The following is a 27,961-nucleotide window of genomic DNA, read 5'->3' as shown; positions in this document are numbered from 1 at the left end:
AGTAGCCCTGCATCCTTAGAATGTAAAGCTCGGGCCGGTACGTAAGGTTTAATTTGGTCAGCTAGGTAGGGAGGTGCCAGTCCATGAATAATTTTATAGGTTAGTAGCAGAACCTTAAAATCTGATCTCACTGGGACAGGAAGCCAGTGAAGGGACGCCAAAATGGGTGTAATGTGGTCAAACTTTCTGCTTCGTGTCAAACGTCTGGCTGCAGTATTTTGAACCAGTGCTGAGACTGCAGTAAACCAGAAAATGGAACATTGCAGTAGTCCAATCTAGAAGAGCTAAACGCATGGACCAGGGTTTCAGCATCAGACATAGACAGGATAGGACGAATCTTCACTGTATTTCTCAGGTGGAAGAAAGCAGTCCTAGTAATATTTCTAATGTGGAGGCCAAAGGACAACGAAGGATCAAAAATTACCCTAAGGTTCCTCACTTTGTCAGTGTGATGTGTGACACACGAGCCGAGGCGGAGCGTTAACTGGTCAAATTGATGCTGATGTCTCACTGGACCAAGAACCATCATTTCAGTCTTATCAGAGTTTAAAAGTAGGAAGTTCCTGGACATCCAACTTCTCACTGCTGCAAGGCAATCTTCTAAGGATTTTATGTGAACGAGATTACCAGCAGTTATCTGCATGTATAACTGAGTATCATCTGCATAGCAGTGAAAGGTAATCCCAAAACACTGCAATATCACCCAAGGGGTGCTTGGCAAGGACTTGGGTGATATTGCCAGCGCATCAGTATGGGTTCAAAAGAAATGAGCTTTTTTCTTTTCTGTGACCAGTTCTTCTTTGTCTGCAGAGGATAGAGCAGTTTCTTCTGGAACCAGCTCTCCTTTGTTTGCAGAGCATAGAACTGCACATCTACTACAAAACATTTAACAGGTAGGTACTCAACTGATTTTAAACTTAATAAATGTTTGTAACAACATATCGGAAGATAATTGGTCAGATGATGATTTTAAAAGTTATCTGAAAAGCTAATCCGATAATGAAAACATTAGTTTCAATAATTAGCGGTTAGCGGATTAGCAGAACTGTGCCCACCACTACTTGGGAGACAATAATAGATAGTCAGTAATCGTGCTCAGGTTTGGTGCACAGTTAACCTGCCCCAAAAGTTCTGTTTTTCTGAGGGAGAGACACAAAAACATCATCCTAAAGCAGACAGTGCTCCTTAACTGTAGTTTAGTTAGTAGTAGCAATCTGTCAAAAATGGCTAGGCAGTAGATTTGTAAAAAACAGAAAAAAGTTTAATAAGTTGAAGACCTCACACCACAGTGTCTGTAAGGGCAGGCTCATGCAGAAGACAGGAATCACAGCAACATCTGGTAATGATTTGTCCAAGTAACACTTCAAGAAAATCACACAACAGGAGACAAAAATGGGGGTCCAGAACAAGAGCAAGGTCAGTACACGGGGTCAGAAAATACAGAGACGTGAGAAATCAGGGTGACACCTAATGCAGTCTGCCAACTGCCATGCAGGCCTGTGTAGGAATGCACAAAAACTCACTTGAGGAGAAGAGAGGAGCCAGATACCACGGAGTGATAAGAAGGAAGTGTTGAACCGGGGTTTAAATGCAGCTGTGCTGATGAGCCACAGCTGAGATGATCAGCTCTGCGGCACGCCACCTAGAAACGGAAAGAGAGGGAGAAGGCGGGACCCAGCAGGAACCAAGGCAGCACACAACATGTTAATCAATTAGCTTGGGAAGAGTCAGCCTGAGGGATCGCCAAAATAAAGGCACGGCATGTAAACACCACTGACCAAAACGGAGGAAAAACTACAAGAATAACTCAGCAGGCGTGAAGTAAACAAAGACATGTAAACATAAGTGGAGCTAAAACATGAAGCATGACACCACGGCAGAGGTGAGACCTCTGGTGGTGATCTGCTGATGAGGCTCCAAACAGCTTTTCCTCGTCCTCTTTAAAACGCGTGATGTCAGCAGCACAGTTCCTCCCACAGACTGTGGAAGCAAGAGTTCTTATGGTTCATGGCTGAGCTTTGAGGACATTGTTTTTGTTTTCTGAATCTGTGCTGACATCCTTTCTCAAACAGAACCTTTCTCAAGGTTCTGTTTCTGTCTGAAAATTTTCAAATAATGGACAGTGCAGAAGGTTTGACTGTAAAACATATGTATCTAATATTTTATCAGTGAATCTTTGTGGATTTTCAGGTCTAACAAACTCTTTATTTTGGGTGATAAGAATACAAGCTGATAGTGATATCATGCCTGCCTGTGCTGGGAGGGTCTGTTAGCTATGCAGTGTGCTCCCCCAGGCGGGATCCTCACTGTTCAGGCCCCAAGAACTTTCAGAAGCCACGTAGGGTCTTGGTTGTCTGCCTGGGCTGCTGTTGCCCTGGAACCAGGGCGTGTCTGTAGTGTGGTGGATGTGAGGCCACACCTACCTGATAAAGTCACTGCAGACGTGACGACCAGTCATTTTGTGTTTGAGACGTGGCAGTTGTGGATGTGGCTGCTTGGTCCCAGTGAGGACTGTTCAGATATGTGCTGTGGTTTTATTGTGTTCCTGCTGAGAGTGCTTGTGTGTGTGTGTGTGTGTGTGTGTGTGTGTGTGTGTGTGTGTGTGTGTGTGTGTGTGTGTGTGTGTGTGTGTGTGTGTGTGTGTGTGTGTGTGTGTGTGTGTGTGTGTGTGTGTGTGTGTGTGTTGCATGGACTGCTGCATGTAATATTCTATCCTGTTTGTTCTTGAACCTCTCCAGCTACACTCTCACAGACTCTGGAGCAGGATTTGTAGATGCTCACAGTGAGACGTTGAGGTGGGCTCAGGCCCAGAGAGGGGTTCAGGTCTTGGAGCAATAAGTTTGGTTCACCTTTATTACAAGTATAGTAATCCAAATTTGTATGTGTGTTTGTGTTTGTGTGTCTGTGTGTGTGGTGGGTTCATAAGAACCGCTTCAACTGCCCGTCCTGCTTTAAGAGCTACCGAACCATGCTGGACCTGGCCCAGCACCGCTGCAGCGCTGCGTCCAAAAACCAGGTTGGTGTGTGTGTGCGTGTGTGTCTGTCTGTGCGTGCGTGTGAGAGGTGGAATCAGTAGCTGCACGTCAAACCCATGCAGAGGCTTCAAACCTGAAGGGCCAAAGTTCCCGTGGGTTTCTCAACAGGTTCAGTCTGCCTCATGTGTAAGTGGGTCCGAGTGCTGTCACTGTTTCTTTGTCAGAGAAGAGCTTTTGCCAAAGCTCTCCATCACTGCCATACAGACGGGCGGAGAGCTGAGTGCACGTCCATCCATCAGGCTCACGTCCTCCACCACAGCACCAGCCCTCGGGCTCCATAAGTCACACCTTACTATTTCACTACGTCTCTATTTGTACATTTTGGCCTTGAAGCCAGACTTTTTCAAAGTATTTTGCCAGTGTCTTTGAGAGGGGTGAATCCAGAAATGACAGTTGTGGTTGTTTGTGTGTCCAGTAAGGACACAATGTAAAAAAAATAAAATAAAAAATTGATCCTTGCAACTCTGACCAGGTCGTGGTAGCAGCACACCGTCATTGTGTTAAATGACAAAGTGGAAGCAGATGCTTTCGTTCAGATTGATTATCTGAAATAAAAGCTGCAAAAATTATCAGCATGTTCTGTAAATACAAAAGGAAATGACTGATCTAACAAGAACGAAATATCAACATGTACCTGTCCTCCATGCAGTCCCAGGAATCCTTGTGGATGGGACCTTAACCTGCATGTGGAACTCTGAGTTCAAGTTCAAGTTCATTTGCCATTTGCAGTATTAAAACCACATTGGAAAAATGGTGCAAGGAGCTCAAAAGTGCACTAGCAAGACATACACAAACAATAAAAAGACATAAAAGAACATAAAAATGCCATAAAAACCACAAAGCCACAAAATAATTTAAGATACATTTAAAACTAATCAAAGAGTGTTGATCATTGCCACGGCTTGTGAGAAGAAACTTTTTCTAGAACGTGATGTTCCACATTTAATAGACCGATAGCACCTACCCGAAGGTAGAAGCTCAAACAGGTCCCTGGCAGGATGCAGGAGATCCTTAGTAATAGCCAAAGACTGGGACTTAAGCCTTTTTTTGTAAATGTCCTCCAGGACAGACAGTTCCACACCAACAGTCCTACTGGCTGAACCAACCACTCTATTCAAAGCCTTCCTTTCTTTAGCTGTGGCATTTCCAAACCATGCAGTTATAGCATTTGTAAGAAGACTTTCAATGCAGCTGTGATAAAAATTTAAGAGAATATTCTTGTTCAGAGTAAATTCTTTCAGCAGCTTAGGCAGAAAAAAAAGCCGTTGTCGAGAGTTTTTAACAATTCCGTTGGTGTTATAATTCCAGCTCAACTGTTTTCACCTCAGCGCCATTTAATATGATGGGAGCATAAGATCTATTTTCACTGAAGTCAACAACCAACTCAAAAGTTTTTGCAGTGTTTAACTTCAAATTGTTTTCCTCGCTCCAGGAAACCACGCTTTGCACTTCAGATCTGTACAAAGAGTCGTCATGAGAAGAGATCAAACCAGTAATAGTTGTCATCTGCAGACAATTATCAAATTATTATGAAAGGACGCAACACAGTCACAAGTGTACAAAGTGTACAACAATGAGCTTAAAATACAACCTTGTGGCGAGCCAGTATTAACAATAAGTTCATCAGAGACAAAGCCATTGATCTTGACTCTTTGTGGTCTTCCAGTTAAAAAACTAAAAATCCATTTGCAAACGGCATCACTCAAACCCAAAAGTCTCAGTTTATGGATGAGCCTTGCAGAGACAAGAGAATTAAAAGCAGAGCTATAGTCAATAAAAAGCATTCTAGCCTGGGATTTTTCCTTGTCCAGATGTTTGTACACAGAGTTCAAGGCAAATAGCAAAATAGCATCCTCCACACTTCTGTCTGTATGCAAACTGGAGTGGATCAACAGACACGGGGATCTTAATGTGCTCCAGCACAAGACGTTCGAAGGTTTTCATCAACACTGATGTAAGCGCAACTGTCCTATAGTCATTTAAACAAGTGATAGGTGACTTCTTAGGCACTGGAATGACAAGTGACCTTTTAAAACTGAGTGGAACAGTACAGCACCTCAGAGACATATTAAAGAGGTCAGTTAAAACAGGTGCATGTTCCAGAAGCGTCTGCACGTGGATGTATGTACACTGCGCACAAAAACATCACTGCAAACTCTCGAGGGAGATAAAAGGGGCGGCACTTCAGAACAAGGCATTCTAGATTAGCTGTACACGTTTTGTTGACAATAACACTGTCTGTGCACCAAAGATTATTAATAAGGAAACACACACCTCCTTTTCGCTTTCCCAATGTGCTCTTTCGAACGATCCAAACGATGGACAGAAAATCCTGGAGGCTGAAAAGTAGAATCCAGTATGTTACTGTGAAGCCAAGTCTCTGTCAGGCAGAACACGGAGCAGTCCCGAGCTGGGACTGGATGCAGCTTAACAGGTCATCCATCTTGCTGGGCAGAGACTGAACATTTGCCAGGTAAATTGAGGGGAGTGGGATCCTTGTCGGGCGACTCCATAACTTAACAAGCAGTCCTCCATGCTTTCCACGGTGTCTGCGCTTCTGCCACTGGCGACCTGTGGCATCTTCGCTCGGAAGCTCAGGTCTCCGGTGTACGTGGCGTAACTTTCGCCCAGCACCTTCGCTTCGCTCCCCGCCTCTGCGCCCCGACTCCTGGCCCCTCGTACGTCGAGTAGGGCACGTATGAAAATCACTGCACCTCAGTTCAGGAATCACATGAGTCCAAGCATTATCCTGAATCTTAAGAAGTGTATCCCGCTCATATTTAATTGTGGCAAGTGTTTCTACAACAAGAACAAACAACAAAAAACACGAAGTGCACAAGAAAGAACTTGCTACGGCGCCATCTTGGGCAGGTTCTCTGTGGTTCTCTTTTGGGTGGGTTGGTGACAGGGTTGGTACTGTGTCCACCTCAAAAACCAAATGTATCTGTTTCTGCACTCACAATTCAAAAGTTACAAGAGCTCCACCAGATTCCATGCCACCACGGCCTTACGTGCGCTTGCCTTAGGGCCCCTTTACTCAGAGTACGAATGTGGCTGAATTGCACATGAAGCAGGAATTGAATGCAATACGTGTAAAATCGGAGCTGCCTCCAACGCCTCGTACACCTGTTGCTGCAACTGGTTACACATGCTCCAGCTGCTTGCACTGTGTTCCCACTGTGACGGTTTCGTGCACGCTCGTACACAAAACCGTCGCAGCAGGATCGTTCATGCCTGCCCGACTACGTGTCCCTCCCGACGTCGGCTCGGTGTTTTCGTGGTTCACTCATACGAGCTGTTTCGCCGTGATTGGCCCTGGTACGTATTCGTACTGTGTGTGAAGGGGTCCTTAGAGGAGCCATGTGCAGGCCCTGTCTAACACTGCATCCAGTTTTAGTAGTTAATCCAGGTTTTGAAAGGAGTTCACACAGTGTACCCTTGGAGCTGTCGATTTTCACTCGGCCAAGTTTGAGCGAGCTCTGGAAAAAAGATTTTTTTCCCAGGTTTTGCCAAGTGATGTGCCTGCTGAGCAAGACCTGCTTAGGAAAATCGGCAGCAGAGCTGCAAGTTATAGCACCAGAAGCTCCTGGCTGCATTGTGGCTGAGCCACTGATATACAGTTGTATGCAAAGGTTTGGCCCCCCTGATAATTTTCATGATTTTCCTTCATAAATCATTGGTTGTCTGGATCGGAAATTTCAGTTAAATATATCATATAGCAAACAAACACACTGATATTTGAGAAGTGAAATGAAGTTTATAGTATTTACAGCAAGTGTGCAATAATTATTTAAACAAAAGTAGGCAGGTGCATAAATTTGGGCACCCTTGTCATTTTATTGATTTGACATTTAGCACTAATTATTGGAACACAAAATTGGTTTGGTAAACTCATTGACCCTTGACCTCCTTAGACAGGTGAATCCAATCATGAGAAAGGGTATTTAAGGTGGCTATTTGAAAATGTTTCCCCTCTTTGCATCTCTTCTAATGAGTGGAAACATGGGAGCCTCTAAACAACTCTCAAATGACCTGAAAACAAAGATTGTTCAACATCATGGTTTAGGGGAAGGATACAAAAAGCTATCTCAGAGATTTCAGTTGTCAGTTTCCACTGTGAGGCGCATAGTGAGGAAATGGAAGATTCTCATTAGAAGATATAGGAAGCATTTAGAGGCTGTTATTTCTGCAAAAGGAGGATCTACTAAATATTGATGTATTTTTTCCTGTTTTTTCCTGTTTTTCCTGTTTTTTCTGCACCTGCCTAATTTTGTTTAAAGGATTATTGCATACTTTCTGTGATTCCTATAAACTTCATTTCACTTCTAAAATATCACTGTGTTTGTCTGCTATATGATATTTTTAACTGAAATGCTGATCCAAAAAAAAGGAAAATAAAGGAATAAAGGAAAATCATCAGTGGTGCTCAAACTTTTACATACAACTGTACCTGTATTTACAGCAGGAAGTGTTTCAGCTGCTTTGTCAGGGTTTGAGTTAGGTTTAGAAATTTGGCATTGCTGGTACTCCATGGGGTAAAAAAAATTAGGGCTGCCCTTTTCACGGTAGGGTGTTTTATTATTATCGTCAAGGTTCATGCTAACGCGAAATGAACAAGGCTGGATGCAATATTAAAGGATTATTAACAGAGTCTGAGGTCTGTACAGGAAAAATATCAGACTGAGGTGTAAGTGTGGACCGAATAGATAAAAATATTACAAATCTTATATTTTATTCTGCTTCACTTTAACACATTTCCGGCCAATTCTGAATGTGTAAAAAGAATAACTAGGTCCAATGCCTGTTTTATTACAAAAGACCTGCATCCCTACAGAGTTGTGGACTTACTTTTGTTTAAAGTGTAGGTGACAAAGAATGTGCACAAATAATCACTGAAAATGATGAGACATTGATATTTTAAAAAAATCCTGAACAATATGTCTATGATAAGCACGCAGGTGAAGGATAAACAACAGCTGTCTGAAGCCTGCGCTCTATTTCAGCCCCCAGCCGCGGCCATATTGTTGTTACGTCATCACATGAACGGCACCTGCTGATTCAAACCCAAATCAGTTGTAAACACGGAGGTCGAGGCATTTTCAGGCAATTTTTTTTATAGTGTGGAGCTTTGTTTTTATTTTTTAAGTCCAGTCTGAAGGTGATTCTGTAGAAGTTGTGGGGACACAGACTGAATGGTTTTGAGCCTTATTTAGACCACAGTGAGGGAGAAGAAACCTTGGAGGAACACTTTAAGCCTGATTTCAGTGACGATATTGGAAGAGTTCAATAGACAGAATGGTGGTTATAAAATAAATAAACAATGCAGGCGCTTTTGGCAGGAGATACTTTTTTGCCAGCTCTTTGGTCAAATCAACTGATTTAAAAAATAGTTTTGGTGATGGTGTGGAATTTTTTTATTTACGATTTATTTATTTATTTATTTTCCTGAGAAAAAGGTACATTCAAATCTGAAAAAAGTCACGAGGGACTGAAAATAACCATTTTTAAAATAAATATTTCCTTCTTGAATAACGTAACACGTTATTAATACAACCCCTGGCAAAAATTATGGAATCACCGGCCTCGGAGGATGTTCATTCAGTTGTTTAATTTTGTAGAAAAAAAGCAGATCACAGACATGACACAAAACTAAAGTCATTTCAAATGGCAACTTTCTGGCTTTAAGAAACACTATAAGAAATCAAGAGAAAAAGATTGTGGCAGTCAGTAACGGTTATTTTTTTAGACCAAGCAGAGGGAAAAAATATGGAATCACTCAATTCTGAGGAAAAAATTATGGAATCATGAAAAACAAAAGAACGCTCCAACACATCACTAGTATTTTGTTGCACCACCTCTGGCTTTTCTAACAGCTTGCGGTCTCTGAGGCATGGACTTAATGAGTGACAAACAGTACTCTTCATCAATCTGGCTCCAACTTTCTCTGATTGCTGTTGCCAGATCAGCTTTGCAGGTTGGAGCTTTGTGATGGACCATTTTCTTCAACTTCCACCAAAGATTTTCAATTGGATTAAGATCCGGACTATTGCAGGCCATGACATTGACCCTATGTGTCTTTTTGCAAGGAATGTTTCACAGTTTTTGCTCTATGGCAAGATGCATTATCATCTTGAAAAATGATTTCATCATCCCCAAACATCCTTTCAATTAATGGGATAAGAAAAGTGTCCAAAATATCAACGTAAACTTGTGCATTTATTGATGATGTAATGACAGCCATCTCCCCAGTGCCTTACCTGACATGCACCCCATATCATCAATGACTGTGGAAATTTACATGTTCTCTTCAGGCAGTCATCTTTATAAATCTCATTGGAACGGCACCAAACAAAAGTTCCAGCATCATCACCTTGGCCAATGCAGATTCGAGATTCATCACTGAATATGACTTTCATCCAGTCATCCACAGTCCACGATTGCTTTTCCTTAGCCCATGTAACCTTGTTTTTTTCTGTTTAGGTGTTAATGATGGCTTTCGTTTAGCTTTTCTGTATGTAAATCCCATTTCCTTTAGGCGGTTTCTTACAGTTCGGTCACAGACGTTGACTCCAGTTTCCTCCCATTCGTTCCTCATTTGTTTTGTTGTGCATTTTCGATTTTTGAGACATATTGCTTTAAGTTTTCTGTCTTGACACTTTGATGTCTTCCTTGGTCTACCAGTATGTTTGCCTTTAACAACCTTCCCATGTTGTTTGTATTTGGTCCAGAGTTTAGACACAGCTGACTGTGAACAACCAACATCTTTTGCAACATTGTGTGATGATTTACTCTCTTTTAAGAGTTTGATAATCCTCTCCTTTGTTTCAATTGACATATCTCATGTTGGAGCCATGATTCATGTCAGTCCACTTGGTGCAACAGCTTTCCAAGGTGTGATCACTCCTTTTTAGATGCAGACTAACAAGCAGATCTGATTTGATGCAGGTGTTAGTTTTGGGGATGAAAATTTACAGGGTGATTCCATAATTTATTCCTCAGAATTGAGTGATTCCATATTTTTTTTTTCCCCTTTGCTTGGTCTAAAAAAGTAACTGTTACTGACTGCCACAATTTTTTTTTCCTGATTTCTTATAGTGTTTCTTAAAGCCAGAAAGTTGCCATTTGAAATGACTTTAGTTTTGTGTTATGTCTGTGATCTGCTTTTTTCTACAAAATTAAACAACTGAATGAACATCCTCCGAGGCCGGTGATTCCATCATTTTTGCCAGGGGTTGTAAATATTAAAACCATTCACACAAGGAGAAAATAATATAGTCTTACCTGTCCGTTTCAGTGAGATCATCTTCATTTTGATGAAAACGTGAAAATAATTTAATTCATTGTCCTGGCAGAAGAAAAGTCCATGATGGCTTGAATCTGTGCTATACTGATCCATGACCACACTGGTCTGCTGCAGGTGTTAAACTGTTCATTGCGTCTGCCTCTGATAGTTCGACTCTCTGCTGTGAATGGATCCTCTTATTCCACAGCGGGCTGCTTTGCATTTCAAGTTAAAAGATGCATCGCGCCTCATCTCCTCATAACGTTTCAGTCTGTACGTGATGAAATTCCCATGATCCAAAAACAATAATCAAATAAAATAAAGTGAAAATAGTCAGGTCTGCCTCTGTGTGGAGTGGAGAATCCGCATTACAGTCTGTGTGCGCGCTCGTCAATATAAGTGTTTCCACCTGCCAATCCAAAAAGATTCTGCCGGCAAGAATAACCGTTCTGACATAGAAAACACAGTGCATCTCCGACCCCATCCACTCGATGGAAACAGGGCTGTCAGTAGCCTGTAAAAATCCATAAATTAATGGGACAATTAAGATAATGGTTCTGGAGCTGATGCCACTTCCTCCTTCTTCTTGTCCAATGTCGGCACTCCGGGAAGTTGGTGGTTTTTTTATTAGCACGCAGTTCAAAATCTGAATAGTTAATCTCTTCAAGAACTGCACAACAGGAAAGGATCAATTTCAAACTATTGTTTAATTTTAGTCTTAAATTTCATGAAAACATGCTGTTACATGCACCTACACTTTAAGTTCCCTTTTTCAAATATAAAACTACAGTAAAACTCGGCTAAACCGACATCGTGTAAACCGGATACTCGCACTCAGTTGGAATGTTTTTGTATGGTTTTCCATGTAATAAACACCGTATATAATGCATTTTGTATAATGGCTTTTTTCTCACATTGGACAAAACGTCCTGTCCGATCGTAATGTATTTTCATTAAAAATCCTTCGCATGTACCCGACAGATCAGTCTGGGCGTGTCCAGTAACAGAGATATGAAATGAAGCTCATCACTGACACTCACTGATTTGAGGAAAGTGGGTACTGAATTTTTGTAATTAAAAGCCCGGCCGTTTATTTTTTTTTTCAAAATGAGGCAGGGCATAATTAAAGGCCAGTAATTAGTAACACAATGCTGCTTGCTGCCTGCACTGTAATATGGTGTTAAGTTTCACACATATCCCTGTGTGTGACAAACCAAACCACTTTAGATCAGAGTCCTCTTTGGGGCTATGAACCCACCCCCTGACATGCACCCGATAAGTCAGAGACTGCAAGGGCTGTGATTTGTCACTTTTACGTTTTCACTCCTTCCTCTCTTGTCATATTTTAAACTTTTTTGCAAGTGCGCATGCTGATTACGTTTAGATTATGGATCATATATGTTTGGCAGAAAAGTCCACAAATATGACCATCTTTAGAATACAGAGTCAGAAAAAGACGCTGAAAGGACTCACAGTTCGTGGAGGAAATTGTATGTACCTTACCACTGGTTTGGAAGTTGATTCTATAATGAAGCTTGTTGAGGGACAAATTAATCCAGAAAATGCCACTGTTCCTATGGCAAATTGCATAAAGGCGCAACGGAGCTTTAAAAGACTAATGCGTACATTGACGTTATTTCATGCCCACGGAGTTGTAGAAACATAAATCAGGTTTTAGGATTTTAAGGTACCACTCTGCAGCGGACTTCAAAAAAGAGTGACTCGACCAAATGTCATCATGCACTTAATGCCTGCCACTTATTTAAGGAAGGCGTTGATTTTTTTCAGATTAAGTTTTGACCCAGTCATTAAATGAGGCAGGTCCTGATTCGGGATTCTCCATAGATCTTTCTGCGCCTCCTGACTATAAGTTACCCATTAGATACATATAAAGGATTTTGCCTATTTTATACACTAGTGCAGTGCCCATCGGACGTTTGTATTCCTGTAAAAAATTGTGAGCTTCAGTAGATTTTTCATGGCTGGTTGTATGAGGCTGTGTTTGAAGGTGGGATGTACAAAGAGGTGGACTTACTCTGACAAAGTCTACACGTATATTTGTTAAGACATGGCTGATACAAAGAGACACAGAAATACAGTTATTTTAAGAATAAGACTGACATTCATCCAACATGGTCAGACACATACATACACACATAAAGAATAAATACAGTTAGTGTTCATGAAGCACAAACATATGGATGTGAATACACTAATTGATAATGAGTCAGGGACGTTTAGGTTTGTTGTGAAATGTGTGGATTGATTGATAACTGTTGAGTTTTAATATATTTTGGCTTTCAGCAAGCACACTGTCGGGAGTTGAAGCCCGTTCCACTAATGTGAAAGTACCACGACCGGTGTCTTTTGCTTGACAAAAACTCCTGTAACAGTGGAATGTGCCGTTCATTTCCAAAGTGAACGCTGTGTTGATCCGAGACGTCGTCTGACTACCAGAGAAATGGCAGAAGATGTGGACATAGCACTTTTTCGGCACATTCCACTGTTACAGGAGTTGTTGTCATGGAAAGTGGAGCGGAGAAATTCGCGCGTCGGGACGGAGGCATGGTGCAGAACAAAAAGCAACGCCGTGATGAAGCCTCACAGGACATGTTGTGGCATGTCCAGCTCGTCCACAATTTCTCGGATAGTCACACGACTGAAAAGCCACCGAAAGCCGTCTGAATCTTCCGAATGGTGCAAGAGCTGGGCATGTTACAACATGTCCTGTGAGACCAACACGGAGGTGCTTTTGTCCCGCGCCATTATCGGCTCCGTGGTGAATTCCTCTGCTCCTCTTTCCATGACAAAAACTCCTGTAACAGTGGAATGTGCCGAAAAAGTACTATGTCCACCTCTTCTGCTATTTCTCTGGTAGTTGGACGATGTCCCGGATCAACACAGCGTTCACTTTGGAAATGATCTGGTCGTTTCAGCCTGTCGATCACCGCTCGGAGCACGGCGCGCCCTCAGCCATTGTGCGCCATCTTTAAACCGGTTGTAACACTTCTTAATCTGTGTGATCCCCATAGAATCATCCCTGAAAGCCGTCTGAATCTTCCGAATGGTTTCCACCTGGCTGTCTCTCACAGTTTCTGGAAAAATTTGATGCAGCAAAGCTCCAAATCGTTCAGACATTTTCCTCGCAATGAAAATCTGACGAGGGGGGAGGACCACTGCTCACACAGAGCCTGCTCACAGGCGAATGACGCAACCGACAGGCGTGAAAAAACTCATGCATGCGCACAAATGTTCAAGCTTGGCTGATGTAAGCGCACATGATTCAAATCCATAAGGTTGTTGCAAAAATAAAAAGGTCGGATACTTTTCTAACAGACCTTGTGTATGTGTGTGTGTGTGTGTGTATATATATGTGTATATATATACGGACAAAATTTGCTGGTCTACCTGAATCCATTGTGCAAGTTTTACTGCACATCATCTGAGACATCATCATTTGCTGGCTTTCTAGGCACACTGCAGTACATTTGATTAGCTCCTGAAATGAGCAGTTACTATGACAGCAGTACACAATTAGCAACACTAGTTGTGCAAACTACAAAGCATAGTGCGATAAAAGCACAACATTCACCAGCAGCATTATAGTCTGTCCAGTCTGCTCCCGTTGATAAGCTGCTTTGACAATGTTGTGATATGTCGTACAGCTCGGTGAAGCCACAATGCTCCCTACTGAGTTCATGCACATGTGCTCATGTTTGGGGAGAGGGTAGTGTTTTGGGATGGTTGCAACTAGACCGGTAGATGTCACTGAAATTTCCAAAATGCATCTTTAAGTGATCAACATTCCAGTATTTATAGTTGAAGGCCATTTTCTCTGACAGGCGGATCAGAAGTGTGGGATTTCTTCAACATACTGGACATCTTCATCGATTAGATTTTATGTTCACACCTAACAATAGTGGGTGACCTCCTCATGAGAGTTTTATTGTTTTATCCATCCCGCAAGTTGAAACTCCATTTCATTGTGTCTTTAAGGGCGTATGGAAAAGCTCTTCTCAGTGACCAGGTCCTTGTGGGGGAATTGTCTGCTGCTTAGCCTGCTAATGTTAGCAAACTGGATGGCTAACAGTCCCCTGCAAACTTATCAGGTATGTTAGCAAGCTAACCGTGACTTGAGGAAGGTGTTACTAATTGAGGCAAATGGAATGTTGAGGCACGAGCAAGTTATCTTTCTTGCTTTCCACCATTTCACAGTTGAAGTATTTTCTGGAGTGTTAAGTCACATTGTTTTTTGTTTGTTTGTTTTTTACCTGAGGACAAAATATGGCCATCAGGTATTGCGAAGACTTTGCGTCCATCTGTCTGTGTTCAGCACAAGTCCAGTCCTGTCACTGTCAGGGTCTTCAAATTCACAGGGAACATTCTTTGGGCACAGAACTTGGACAAGTTCAAAGATGGTTAACTTTGACCTATTTTGAGAGGTCAAAAGGTCACATTTTATGTCCTATATTTCTGTTCCTATGGCCAAGGGTATTTTAGCACTGCGTTTGGGAGGTCCTGGGACTTGTGTGACATTTCACATTCTTTACATCAGACTATTCCCTGGAATCAAAGCATTGAACAATTAAACTCAAGAATAAAGAATAAATGCAAATAATTAAAGTACACGACAACATTATAGAAAAATCCCATATTAAAGAGTAGAGAAGCTTGAATCTTCGACTGGACTGGGTTGCTTGACGCGAGGACGTTTCGCTTCAAATCGCAGAAGCTTCCTCAGCTAAAATTCTTGCTCTGGTAGTCTGACTTGTGTCTTGACTCTTGTAGAGAAGAATAAACAGAAGCCACAAAATCTGGAGTTTTAAACCTAACCAGACCCCTTCTACCGAGAGGCAGACTGCTAAGGCTAGTGACTAAACACTAGCTCTAATTAGCACCTATTGTGCTCTAGTTAGCACCCTCCTAATGACAGGGCAGCTGTCCCTCCTAATGATGGAACAGACGCCTCTCCTGATGGCTCCCTTGACGACTCTCCTGATGACATGAATGACTCATTACCATGACAAAAGCCTGAAACTGCTTTGACCTGAGTACCCCATTGTAAACAGGGGACAAAGTGTGTCTCAGACCCCCTCCCCGGTTAAGACTGGGTTTCAACTGTTTCACATAGAATGCTTCCTTGACCCCTCTCTCAAACCATTTCTTCTCTCTGGCTAAGATTTTAACTTCCTTGTCCGCAAACGTGTGGTTAGTGTCTTTAAAGTGAAGATGAACTGCAGACTGAGATCCACTGGCGCCCTCTCTGCGGTGCTGGTATAGCCTTTTGTGTAAAGGTTGCTAGTCTCACCTATGTAGTGTTCGTTACAGTTTTCCTGACATCTGATAGAATACACTACATTGCTCTGTTTGTAACTAGGGATCCTGTCCTTAGGGTGAACTAATTTCTGTCTCCAAGGTGTAACCGGTTTAAAGTAAACTGGGATTTTGTGCTGTCTGAAGATCCTCTGTAGTTTTTCCCTCCTCCTGCTAAATAAGGGAGATGTTGTCAGATGTGGTCTGGTGGAGATCTGTCTTAACACCACGTATTTCCTGTTTAGGGGTAATTACTACAGGCAGATCCATGGTTGTGCGATGGGGTCTCCGGTATCCCCTATTGTGGCCAATCTGTACATGGAGCGAGTGGAGAAGACAGCCTTGAAGTCTTTCATGAGCATCCCTCCCAGTCACTGGTTCAGATATGTCGATGACACATGGGTTAAAATCAAGCAACAGGAGGTTGAGGACTTTACAGAACACATCAACTCGGTGGACTCCAATATCAAGTTCACACGTGAGGATGCCAGAAACAACCATTTAGCCTTCTTGGACTGTGATGTTACGATTGGAGAGAACAGGCAGCTCCAGACAGGGGTTTACAGAAACCCCACTCACACTGACCAATATCTGCTCTTTGGCTCAACCACCCCCTTGAACACAAGCTCAGGGTGATCAGGACTCTTCAACACAGAGCCCTACACATGCCCACAACTGCAGAGGGAAGGGCTAAAGAACAACAACTTGTCCGGAAAGCTCTCACAGTATGTGGGTACCCACGATTGTCCCTGGACAAAGTGCAGAAGTCCCAGAGAACAAAGAGACCAGATAGACAGGAGACGGAGACAAGAAGAAAAGGAGCGTCTCTCCCTTATTTAGCAGGAGTAGGGGAAAAAACTACAGAGGATCTTCAGACAGCACAAAATCCCAGTTTACTTTAAACCGGTTAACACCTTGAGACAGAAATTAGTTCACCCTAAGGACAGGATCCCTAGTTACAAACAGAGCAATGTAGTGTATTCTCTCAGATGTCAGGAAAACTGTAACAAACACTACATAGGTGAGACTAAGCAACCTTTACACAAAAGGCTATGCCAGCACCGCAGAGAGGGCGCCAGTGGACCTCGGTCTGCAGTTCATTTCCACCTTAAAGACACTAACCACACGTTTGAGGACAAGGAAGTTAAAACTCTTAGCCAGAGAGAAGAAATGGTTTGAGAGAGGGGTCAAGGAGGCATTCTTTGTGAACGTTTGAACCCAGCTTAACCGGGAAGGGGGTCTGAGACATGCTTTGTCCCCTGTTTACAATGGGGTACTCAGGTCAAAGCAGTTTCAGTCTTTTGTTCATGGTAATGAGTCATTCACGTCATCAGGAGAGTCGTCAAGGGAGCCATCAGGAGAGGGTCCGTTCTATCATTAGGAGGGACAGCTGCCCTGTCATTAGGAGGGTGCTACTAGAGCACAATAGTGCTAATTAGAGCTATTGTTTAGTCACTAGCCCATATCAGTCTGCCTTTCGGTAGGAGGGGTCTGGTTAGGTTTAAAACTCCAGCTTTTGGGGCTTCTGTTTATTCTTTTCTACAAGAGTCAAGACAGAAGTCAGACTACCAGAGCAAGAATTTTAGCTGAGGTAGCTTCTGCGATTTTGAAAGCGAAACGTCCTCGCGTCAAGCAACCCAGTCCAGTCGAAGATTCAAGCTTCTCTACTATGGAAACCACCTGGACAACTGAGAGCCTACACAGAAACATATTAAAGAGTTGATAGTCCAGGAAAAAAGACGCGACCTCTGCTGCAGTGCATCTTATGTACAGGTTTTTCCTTCTTCAAGAGGTATTTTTTTCATAACAGGTGTGACTCGTACTCCAGAAAATACAGTGTTTGTTTGTTTTTTTTTCTCCTCACTTGATATGAATCATGATTTTGCACAGCTTACCTGAACATAATGTTGGTGGAAACATCTCTATAGGTGTCTCAGTAGGGCTGAGCCCATAATTATATTATTTTTTACATATTGGTTTATTCCCTTTTCTCTGTTGAATTGTATGTAAGTGGTAGTTTTGAACATCGCCCCAGTTAACCCTGTTGCATGTCGTTGCATCTGAACCACAGTAGGGGCGCACAATTAATATTATTTGTTGCAGTATGTTGAAAAGTTTTAGAGTCAGCTGTTGTGCTGTAAGTGGCACAGCCAGCGTTAAAAATACATCCAGTAATTGTAAACCAGACTGGACAAACAACATACTAAATAATAAATGCATACCCTGCAACACAGCCGCGTCCGCTGATTTTACACTTCCTTAAGCAGCCGCAGAGAATATTGTGCTGTCTGATGCTGCTTCATGGAGCTTCATATACTTCAATATTTACACAGGTTCCACATGACGGTCATTAAACATCCGATTGTCTTGATTCTTTCATTTGTCCAGTCTCACTCAATACACAGACGTTGCTAACAGTGCTAGCTGTTTCAAAGCCACGTGTCCACACCACAGCTGTCCCATTGAGCTCGCTGGCCGGATGCCACTTCCTCTCCAAGACTTCATGGTCACACTATTACAGAATTGGAAGTGCTTGCGTGGCTTTCTTCTTGACTTGGAGAAGTTAAAGCCACTGTAAAGAATACTGTAAATTTGACTGACTGGGGGAACAATGCATTCTGGGTCTATTTTTGACTCTGCAGTATGGAGAATTGTGTTTGCACTAAAGATGACCAATGCATAACCTGGCTGTTAGTGAAGATGAGCGAATGGCTTTGGAGGAGGAGGAATGTGAAATAAAGGGGATTGCTAATGTTTGATTTTCAGACTGCTGCACTGTTTTAACCATATCGGCTCTTTTATTGTTGCTTTGTACATGGACGTGGAATGTCTCCATGACATTGAGACAAGCAGCGTGATGACACACACACACACACACACACACACACACACACACACACACACACACACACACATATATATATATATATATATATATATATATATATATATATATATATATATATACACAACAAAATATAAACGCAGCACTTTTGGTTTTGCTCCCATTTTGTATGAGATGAACTCAAAGATCTAAAACTTTTCCACATACACAATATCATCATTTCCCTCAATATTATTCACAACCAGTCTAAATCTGTGATAGTGAGCACTTCTCCTTTGCTGAGATAATCCATCCCACCTCACAGGTGTGCCATATCAAGATGCTGATTAGACACCATGATTAGTGCACAGGTGTGCCTTAGACTGCCCACAATAAAAGGCCACTCTGAAAGGTGCAGTTTTGTTTTATTGGGGGGGGATACCAGTCAGTATCTGGTGTGACCACCATTTGCCTCATGCAGTGCAACACATCTCCTTCACATAGAGTTGATCAGGTTGTCAATTGTGGCCTGTGGAATGTTGATCCACTCCTCTTCAATGGCTGTGTGAAGTTGCTGGATATTGGCAGGAACTGGTACACGCTGTCGTATACGCTGGTCCAGAGCATCCCAAACATGCTCAATGGGTGACATGTCCGGTGAGTATGCCGGCCATGCAAGAACTGGGACATTTTCAGCTTCCAAGAATTGTGTACAGATCCTTGCAACATGGGGCCGTGCATTATCCTGCTGCAACATGAGGTGATGTTCTTGGATGTGGCACAACAATGGGCCTCAGGATCTCGTCACGGTATCTCTGTGCATTCAAAATGCCATCAATAAAATGCACCTGTGTTCTTCGTCCATAACAGATGCCTGCCCATACCATAACCCCACCGCCACCATGGGCCACTCGATCCAGAACATTGACATCAGAAAACCACTCACCCACACGACGCCACACATGCTGTCTGCCATCTGCCCTGAACAGTGTGAACCGGGATTCATCCATGAAGAGAACACCTCTCCAACGTGCCAAACGCCAGCGAATGTGAGCATTTGCCCACTCAAGTCGGTTATGACGACGAACTGGAGTCAGGTCGAGACCCCGATGAGGACAATGAGCATGCAGATGAGCTTCCCTGAGACGGTTTCTGACAGTTTGTGCAGAAATTCTTTGGTTATGCAAACCGATTGTTTCAGCAGCTGTCCGAGTGGCTGGTCTCAGACGATCTTGGAGGTGAACATGCTGGATGTGGAGGTCCTGGGCTGGTGTGGTTACACATGGTCTGCGGTTGTGAGGCTGGTTGGGTAGAGAAATGAACATTCAATACACGAGCAACAGCTCTGGTTGACATTCCTGCTGTCAGCATGCCAATTGCACGCTCCCTCAAATCTTGCGACATCTGTGGCATTGTGCTGTGTGATAAAACTGCACCTTTCAGAGTGGCCTTTTATTGTGGGCAGTCTAAGGCACACCTGTGCACTAATCATGGTGTCTAATCAGCATCTTGATATGGCACACCTGTGAGGTGGGATGGATTATCTCAGCAAAGGAGAAGTGCTCACTATCACAGATTTAGACTGGTTTGTGAACAATATTTGAGGGAAATGGTGATATTGTGTATGTGGAAAAAGTTTTAGATCTTTGAGTTCATCTCATACAAAATGGGAGCAAAACCAAAAGTGTTGTGTTTATATTTTTGTTGAGTGTGTGTATATATATGTATATATATATATATATATATATATATATATATGTGTGTGTGTGTGAAAGATTTTCGTTGTTTTGATGTTAACAGGCTGTGTTTCTGACTAATGGCCATGCAGGTGCACTAAACTTTCTCAGGTTCAAGACATCGCACTTACGGAAATTTTGGAATTAATCTGTGCCTCAGTTTTTAACGTTAACAGATACATTCCGCTACGTCACCGATGTCGGAAACACCCGAGAACTCACGAATACTTTGTTTTCAGAAGTCTCCGTATACTTTGAAAGTGGTCCCGGAAGTGCACAAAGTAATCCCAGTGGATCATGGGATGATCGCTAACAGCCAAAATTTTAATTGTTATGATTTTGGTGCGACATGAATGAATGCATTTATTCAGCACACACAGTCCAAAACAACAACAAAAAACTTACAACACAGAAAGAAAATGGATTAACAATGCATCTGTGTGCCTGAAAGAGTATAGGTAGAAGCAAAGCTTAATGTCCTTTAAACTTAAGTAACTAAAATCATGTTATTTGGCAACTGTAATGAGGAGACTCAAGTGCAAGTACAAATAGATATATATAAAAAAAAAATCTTACCCTGTTTCCTCCATCATCAATTCCATGGATTCTTGTCCTTATTAAACTTTTCAAACCATGTTTGTTGCCATCTTTCCTCTCTCCGACGTCACTCTGTGACACAGACATGCTGCAAAACTCTTTTTTTTTTTTTTAACTTGATGGCTCTTGCAGTATGTGGACAACACACTCTTTGTTTAGCTTGGAGCAGCCACAAAGCATCACTGTAGCAATCAACCAGTCCCACTGTCCCAACAGCCACGCTTTGAGAGAGTTAGATTTATATCTGTTACAGAGATCATTGTCTGCGGACTTATAAAACTTGTACAATGTTGTAAAAAAAAAAATGCTTTGCAATAGGCATTTTAAAAACTCGATCACGATTACAGAGTAAAACACTAACACACCAGCCCCCCCATGATGAAATCTGCAGAATTCCTCGGATCCGTGGAATTTTCACAGCCCTAGTTGCTTTTCTCTGTTTGTTGTTTGTTTCTTCATTTGTTTTTCATCCATCCATCCATCCATCCATTTTCTTCCGCTTTATCCGGAGTCGGGTCGCGGGGCAGCAGCTCAAGCAAAGCCGCCCGGACCTCCATATCCACACACACCTCCCCCAGCTCCTCCGGGGGAACCCCAAGGCGTTCCCAACCCAGCCGAGAGATGTAGTCCCTCCAGCATATCCTGGGTCTTCCCCGGGGCCTCCTCCCAATGGGACGTGCCCGGAACACCTCTACAGCGAGGCGTCCAGGGGGCATCCGGAAAAGATACCCGAGCCACCTCAACTGACTCCTTTCGACGTGGAGGAGCAGCGGCTCGACTCCGAGCTCCTCCCGAGTGACCGAGCTCCTCACCCTATCTCTAAGGGAGCGCCCAGCCACCCTGCGCAGGAAACTCATCTTGGCCGCTTGTACTCGTGATCTCGTTCTTTCGGTCATGAGCCAAATCTCATGACCATAGGTGAGGATCGGAATGTAGATCAATCGGTAAATCGAGAGCTTTGCCTGCCCCCTGCTCAGCTCTCTTCACCACGACGGTCCGATACAGCGACCGCATCACTGCAGATGCTGCACCGATCCGTCTGTCAATCTCACGCTCCATCTGTCCCTCACTCATGAACAAGACCCCAAGATACTTAAACTCCTCCATTTGAGGCAAGGACACTCCACCGACCTGAAGAGGGCAAAGCACCTTTTTCTGATCGAGAACCATGGCCTCGGATTTGGAGGTGCTGATTTTCATCCCGGACACTTCACACTCGGCTGCAAACCGCCCCAGTGCACGCTGAAGGTCCTGATTTGACGAAGCCAACAGAACCACATCGTCCGCAAACAGAAGAGACGAGATTCTGTGGTTCCCAAACCAGACCCCCTCTACACCCTGGCTGCGCCTAGAAATTCTGTCCATAAAAATAATGAACAGAACCGGTGACAAAGTGCAGCCCTGGCGGAGGCTAGTGTGCACTGGAAAGAGGTTTGACTTACTACTAGCAATGCGAACCAAGCTCCTGCTGTGGTCGTACAGGGACCGGATAGCCCTTAGCAAAGGACCCCGGACTCCGTACTCCCGGAGCACTCCCCACAGGGTGCCCCAAGGGACACAGTCGAACGCCTTCTCCAGATCCACAAAACACATGTGGACTGGTTGGGCGAACTCCCATGAACCCTCGAGCACCCGATGGAGCGTGTAGAGCTGGTCCAGTGTGCCGCGACCAGGATGAAAACCACACTGCTCCTCCTGAATCTGAGGTTCGACCATCGGTCGAATTCTCTTCTCCAGTACTCTGGAATAGACCTTGCCGGGGAGGCTGAGGAGTGTGATCCCCCTGTAGTTGGAACACACCCTCCGGTTCCCCTTCTTAAACAGAGGGACCACCACCCCGGTCTGCCAATCCAGAGGCACTGTCCCCGATCGCCACGCGATGTTGCAGAGGTGTGTCAGCCAAGACAGTCCCACAACATCCAGAGACTTAAGGTACTCAGGACGGATTTCATCCACCCCAGGAGCCTTGCCACCGAGGATCTTTCTAACCACCTCGGTGACTTCGGTCTGGGTAATGGATGAGTCCGCCTCTGAGTCCCCAGTCTCTGCTTCCTCTTCGGAAGACGTGACGATGGGATTGAGGAAATCCTCAAAGTACTCCTCCACGCCCCTCCCGCCCTCCTGTGGGTTCACCACCTGCAGAGGGGGGCATGGGGTTGGGTGCAGAGAGGATTGGGTGGCGTTCGAGGGCGGGTGGCCTGGCGGCCCAGTCCATGCTCACAGCCCCTGGCTGTTGGGACGTGGAATGTCACCTCGCTGGGGGGAAGGAGCCTGAGCTTGTGTGGGAGGTTGAGAGATACCGAGTAGAGATAGTCGAGCTCACCTCCACGCACAGCTTGGGCTCTGGTACCCAACTCCTGCAGAGGGGCTGGTCTCTTGTTTTTCATGTCCGAATAAAACTTTCAGTCAGTCAGTCACCTTGAGATTCTGTTTAGCTTGGTGTTGATTTAAAAGGGACCTAATTGTAAATTTTTTGGTATAATAGTAGCATTCTAAGTGGTAAATAAAACTAGTATTTACACTTATTTTCAAAATTAGTATTTTCTATTAATAGTAATCGCGCAAAACTTACTGCCAAAAAACTAATCGCCCCCTAGAGGTGCTGCATTCAAGCCGGTCATGTGACGTCAACGTGTGGTTGTGTGCATGGGTGATACTGTTCAGTCGTATGACTGATTTCAGTCAAAATCAAACTTTAGATTCCGTTATTCCCGTATAATAAATTATTCCTATACTACTCTCACAGCACTGCTGTACAAGTGGCGTCATCTCACGTTGTTTTAGCGTGAGGCTTGGTGGGAATCTGACCGTGTACAAACCCATTTTGCAGGGAAATTTCACATAAACTGTTTCAACTCTTTGTTATCCTGTTTACATCCAGATAATCCTGAGCTCACATAACATGCTTAATTATTATTATTAAGTATGTTATGTGAACTCGGGATTATGTAACTATGGAATTTATGATATTAGGGAAAATAAAATGCATGATTTTGTGATGGATTTAGATCCTGAGAGCCATTTCTGGAGCAATACAAGTAACACATGTAAATATTATATGGATGGTGAATTCATTTCAAAGTTTAAGAGATGTATCTTTCATTCATTTTAATATTATAAGGTTGTATGCTAATTTCTATAAAGATACAGATTATTTTATGTCACTTAATTGTCAGTTTAAAATCATTGCTTTTTCTGAAACCTGGCTCTGTGAGGACAAAGGAATAGATTTTGAAATTGAAGGATATAATCTGTATAACATAAACTGTCCAGGAAAGAGAGGGGGAGGTGTGGTGTTATATGTGGATAGTAAAGTGAAATGTAAACTGGTTGGATCAATGTCTGTTTCTGTAGAAGGTGTTATGGAAAGTGTGGCAGTTGAAATTAAGGCGTGGAAGGGTAGGAATGTGATCGCTGCATGTATCTACAGAGCGCAAGACTCAAATGTGGACGATTTCAGACAGCTTTGAAAATATATTAGCTACACAGAACAAGCAGAAGATTTTTTTTTTTTTGATTGGTGGAGATTTTAATATTGAGTTTCATAATCCATTTAAATGTAGAGATATTCCTGATTTTTTTGGATAGATTATCAGCTCTGTCCCTTTTCCCTTAATTTTACATCCAAACAGGATTATCACATCTTGTGCACATTAATTGATATTATCACAAATGACATTGAGCCTATTGCTCAGGGTGGTTTACTGATAAATTATGTCAGTGATCATTTACCTGTCTTATGCTTCTTGATTGTCTTCTTAAAAATATGAGCGGTCAAATCAGTCCACATACTTCACAGGCAGAAACGAGAAAACAGTTTATGAATTTAGAAGAGAACTTTTAGAGCAAGACTGGCCTGGAGTCTGTGCGGACGAGTTGAAAGAAAAGAGTACACTGTTTGTTGATCTACGCAAAGCATTTGATACTATAAATCATGAGTTGTTATTACTCATATAAATATGGGATTAGGGGCACAGGACACCAGTGGCTTCAAAGTTATATCAGAGATGATTGGCAGTATGTACATATAAATGGACTAAATTCTGATTGTAGAGAGGTTAAATGTGGAGTTCCACAAGGATCAGTTTTAGGACATTTGCTTTTTCTCTTGTATATTAAAGACATATGTGAATCTTCTGAAACACAGCTTTTTGTTGTTTGCCGATGATACCAGTATATATTATTCAGGAAGCAATCTGTTGAAAATAACAGAAATAATAGGGGAAGAAATGATAAAAGTGAGAAACTGGTTTAATGAAAATAAGTTGGCTTTAAACTGGGATAAAACAAACTATATGATTTTTGGCAATCGAAGAAAGAATAATGATGTGAAAATTAAAGAGTTAATGAAGTTAGGTTTCTTGGTGTTGTGTTGGATGAGAAATGAAATTGGAGCCCACATAGATTATATAACAAAGAAAGTTAGTAAAAGCATTGGTATCTTATTTAAAGTAAAAGATTGGTTTGAATGTCATTCCTTGTGTATGTTCTATTGCTCAATGATTCTCCCAGACCTCAGTTATTGTGCTGAAGTCTGGGGAAATACATAGAACAGTATACGAGGTCTGTTAGAAAAGTATCCGACCTTTTTATTTTTTCAAAAACCATATGGATTTGAATCACATGTGATTGCGTCAGCCAAGCTTGAACCCTCGTGCGCATGCGTGAGTTTTTTCACGCCTGTCAGTTGCTTCATTCGCCTGTGAGCAGGCTTTGAGTGAGGTGTGGTCCACCCCTCTCGTCTATTTTTTATTGCGAATAAATGTCTGAACGATTTGGATCTTTGCTGCATCAATTTTTTTCCAGAAACTGTAAGAGACCTCCAAGTGGACACCGTTCAAAAAATTAATATGGCTTTCAGGGACGATTTTATGGGGATTAAACAGATTAAGGAGTGTTACTGCCCCTTTAAGGACGGCCCACAACTGCTGAGAGCGCAGCGCGCTCCCAGCGCCGATGGACAGGCTCACAACCCGCACAAACAACCAGATCATTTCCAACGTGAAAGCTTTGTTGATCTGGGATCTTGTCTGACTTTCACAAAAAGGCAGAAGATGTGGACATCAGCACTTTTTCCGGTGCATTCCACCGTTACAGGAGTTTTTTTTTCATGGAAAAAGAAGCCGAGGGACGCGTCACGGAGCCGTTCATTACGTGGCACAAAACCACCTTGGTGTTGGTCTCTCAGTACGGCTTTCAGATGGATTCCGGTTGCTTTCCAGTCGTGTGAATATCCGATTGTGATTGTGCATGAGCTGGACATGCCAGAACATGTCCTGTGAGGCTTCATCACGGCGTTTCTTTTCGCCATGCAGCTCCGCCGCGACGCGCGAAATTCCTCCGCCTTTGTTCCTCTTTCCATGACAAAAACTCCTGTAACAGTGAAATGTGCTGTTCATTTCTAAACTGGACGCTGTCTTGATCTGGTATGTCGTCTGACTAGCACAGGAATTGTGAAAAGACGTGGACATCAGCACTTTTTCCGCACATAAAGACAGACGTGCGGTGCAGCCGCTCGGCGCAAAGAAACGCCATGATGAAGCCTTCCAGGACATGTTTGGGCAGGTCCAGCTCATGCACAATCACAATCAGATATTCACACGACTGGAAAGCAACCGGAATCCGTCTGAAAGCCGTACTGAGAGACCAACACCGAGGTGGTTTTGTGCCACGTCCCTTGGCTTCTTTTTCCATGAAAAAAAAACTCCTGTAACGGTGGAATGTGCCGTTCATTTCTAAACTGGACGCTGTCTTGATCCAGTATGTCATCTGACTAGCACAGGAATTGTGAAAAGACATGGACATCAGCACTTTTTCGGCACATTGAGACAGACATGCGGAGGAATTCCGCGCGTCGCAGTGGAGCTGCATGGCGCAAAGCAACGCCGTGATGAAGCCTTCCAGGACATGTTGGGGCAGGTCCAGCTCATGCACAGTCACAATCGGATAATCACAAAACTGAAAAGCAACCGGAATCCATCTTAAATCCACCTTTAAGCTGTCCTGTTAGACCAACACTGAGGTGGTTTTGTCCCGCGTAATGAACGGCTCCGTGGCGCGTCCCTCCGCTTTTCTTTCCATGAAAAAAACTCCTGTAATGGTGGAATGTACCGAAAAAGTGCTGATGTCCACATCTTCAGCCTTTTTGTGAAAGTCAGACGAAGTCCTGGATCAACAAAGCCTTCACGTTGGAAATGATCTGGTTGTTCCAGCGGGGTGTCAGTCTGTCGATGGGGGCTGGGAGCGCGCCGCGCTCTCAGCAGTTGTGGGCCGTCCTTAAAGGGGCAGTAAGACTCCTTAATCTGTTTAATCCCCATTAAATCATCCCTGAAAGCCATATTAATTTTTCGAACAGTGTCCACCTGGAGGTCTCTCACAGTTTCTGGAAAAAAATTGATACAGCAAAGCTCCAAATCGTTCAGACATTTATTCGCAATAAAAATCCGCCGAGAGGGTGGACCAGTGCTTACACAAAGCCTGCTCACAGGCGAATGATGCAACCGACAGGCATGAAAAAACTCACGCATGCGCACGAGGGTTCAAGCTTGTCTGACACAATCACACGTCATTCAAATCCATATGGTTTTTGAAAAAAATAAAAAGGTCGGATACTTTTCTAACAGATGTCATATAACAGTATAAATCATTGTTTTTGCTACAAAAGAGAGCCATTAGAATAGTCAACAAAAAAGGTTAAAGAGAACATACAAACATTCTGTTTATTGTAGCCAAACAGTTAAAATTTAAAGATATTGTTGACTCAAAAATGCACTTATTATGTGGAAAGAAAAGCATAGTATTTTACCAGAGGAAGTCCAAAATTTCTTCAGTTTTGTTACATAGGTGATTTGCCATAGAAGAAAATATAACTTTTGGATTACGTACTCACGAACTACTATGAAACAAAAATGTTCCTCTGTGTATGGAGTTAAGCTTTGGAATGCACTGACTCAAGAAATTAAATGTTGTACAAATGTTCACAAGTTCAAAAAAATGTAAGAAGATAAAATTATGAGAGAATCCAGTAAACTAGAATGAAAAATGAACACAGCTGCTAAAGTGTGAATGTGGATGTTGAAATGTAGGATCATCGTGTTGATGTTAATGATGTCTGTTTGATGTTTGGTGGCTTGAGGAGGGAGCAGCGTTAGGGATGAAATTGAAGTGACAAGTG

At 43.0% G+C, this 27,961-nt stretch overlaps 1 protein-coding gene across 6 annotated transcripts in view; it reads left to right on the top strand.

Moving 5' to 3' along the window:
* Positions 1–27,961, top strand: part of LOC117528121 (zinc finger protein 646-like) — a 137,126-nt gene that overhangs the window by 54,474 nt on the left and 54,691 nt on the right. For 3 of the 6 annotated variants that reach the window (XM_034190690.1, XM_034190691.1, XM_034190688.1), the window contains exon 4: positions 2,927–3,022. The exons of 2 other annotated variants lie outside the window; for them this stretch is intronic. In XM_034190690.1, coding sequence (XP_034046581.1) covers positions 2,927–3,022 — 96 coding nt within the window. The remainder of the gene's footprint in view (positions 1–2,926; positions 3,023–27,961) is intronic. One more of the 6 variants, XM_034190689.1, reaches the window with a different exon arrangement.

The sequence above is a fragment of the Thalassophryne amazonica genome, chromosome 16, assembly GCF_902500255.1.
Source record: "Thalassophryne amazonica chromosome 16, fThaAma1.1, whole genome shotgun sequence".
Lineage (NCBI taxonomy): Eukaryota > Metazoa > Chordata > Actinopteri > Batrachoidiformes > Batrachoididae > Thalassophryne > Thalassophryne amazonica.
The sequence above is the reverse complement of the archived record's forward strand: the minus strand, read 5'-3'. Positions and strand labels throughout refer to the sequence as shown.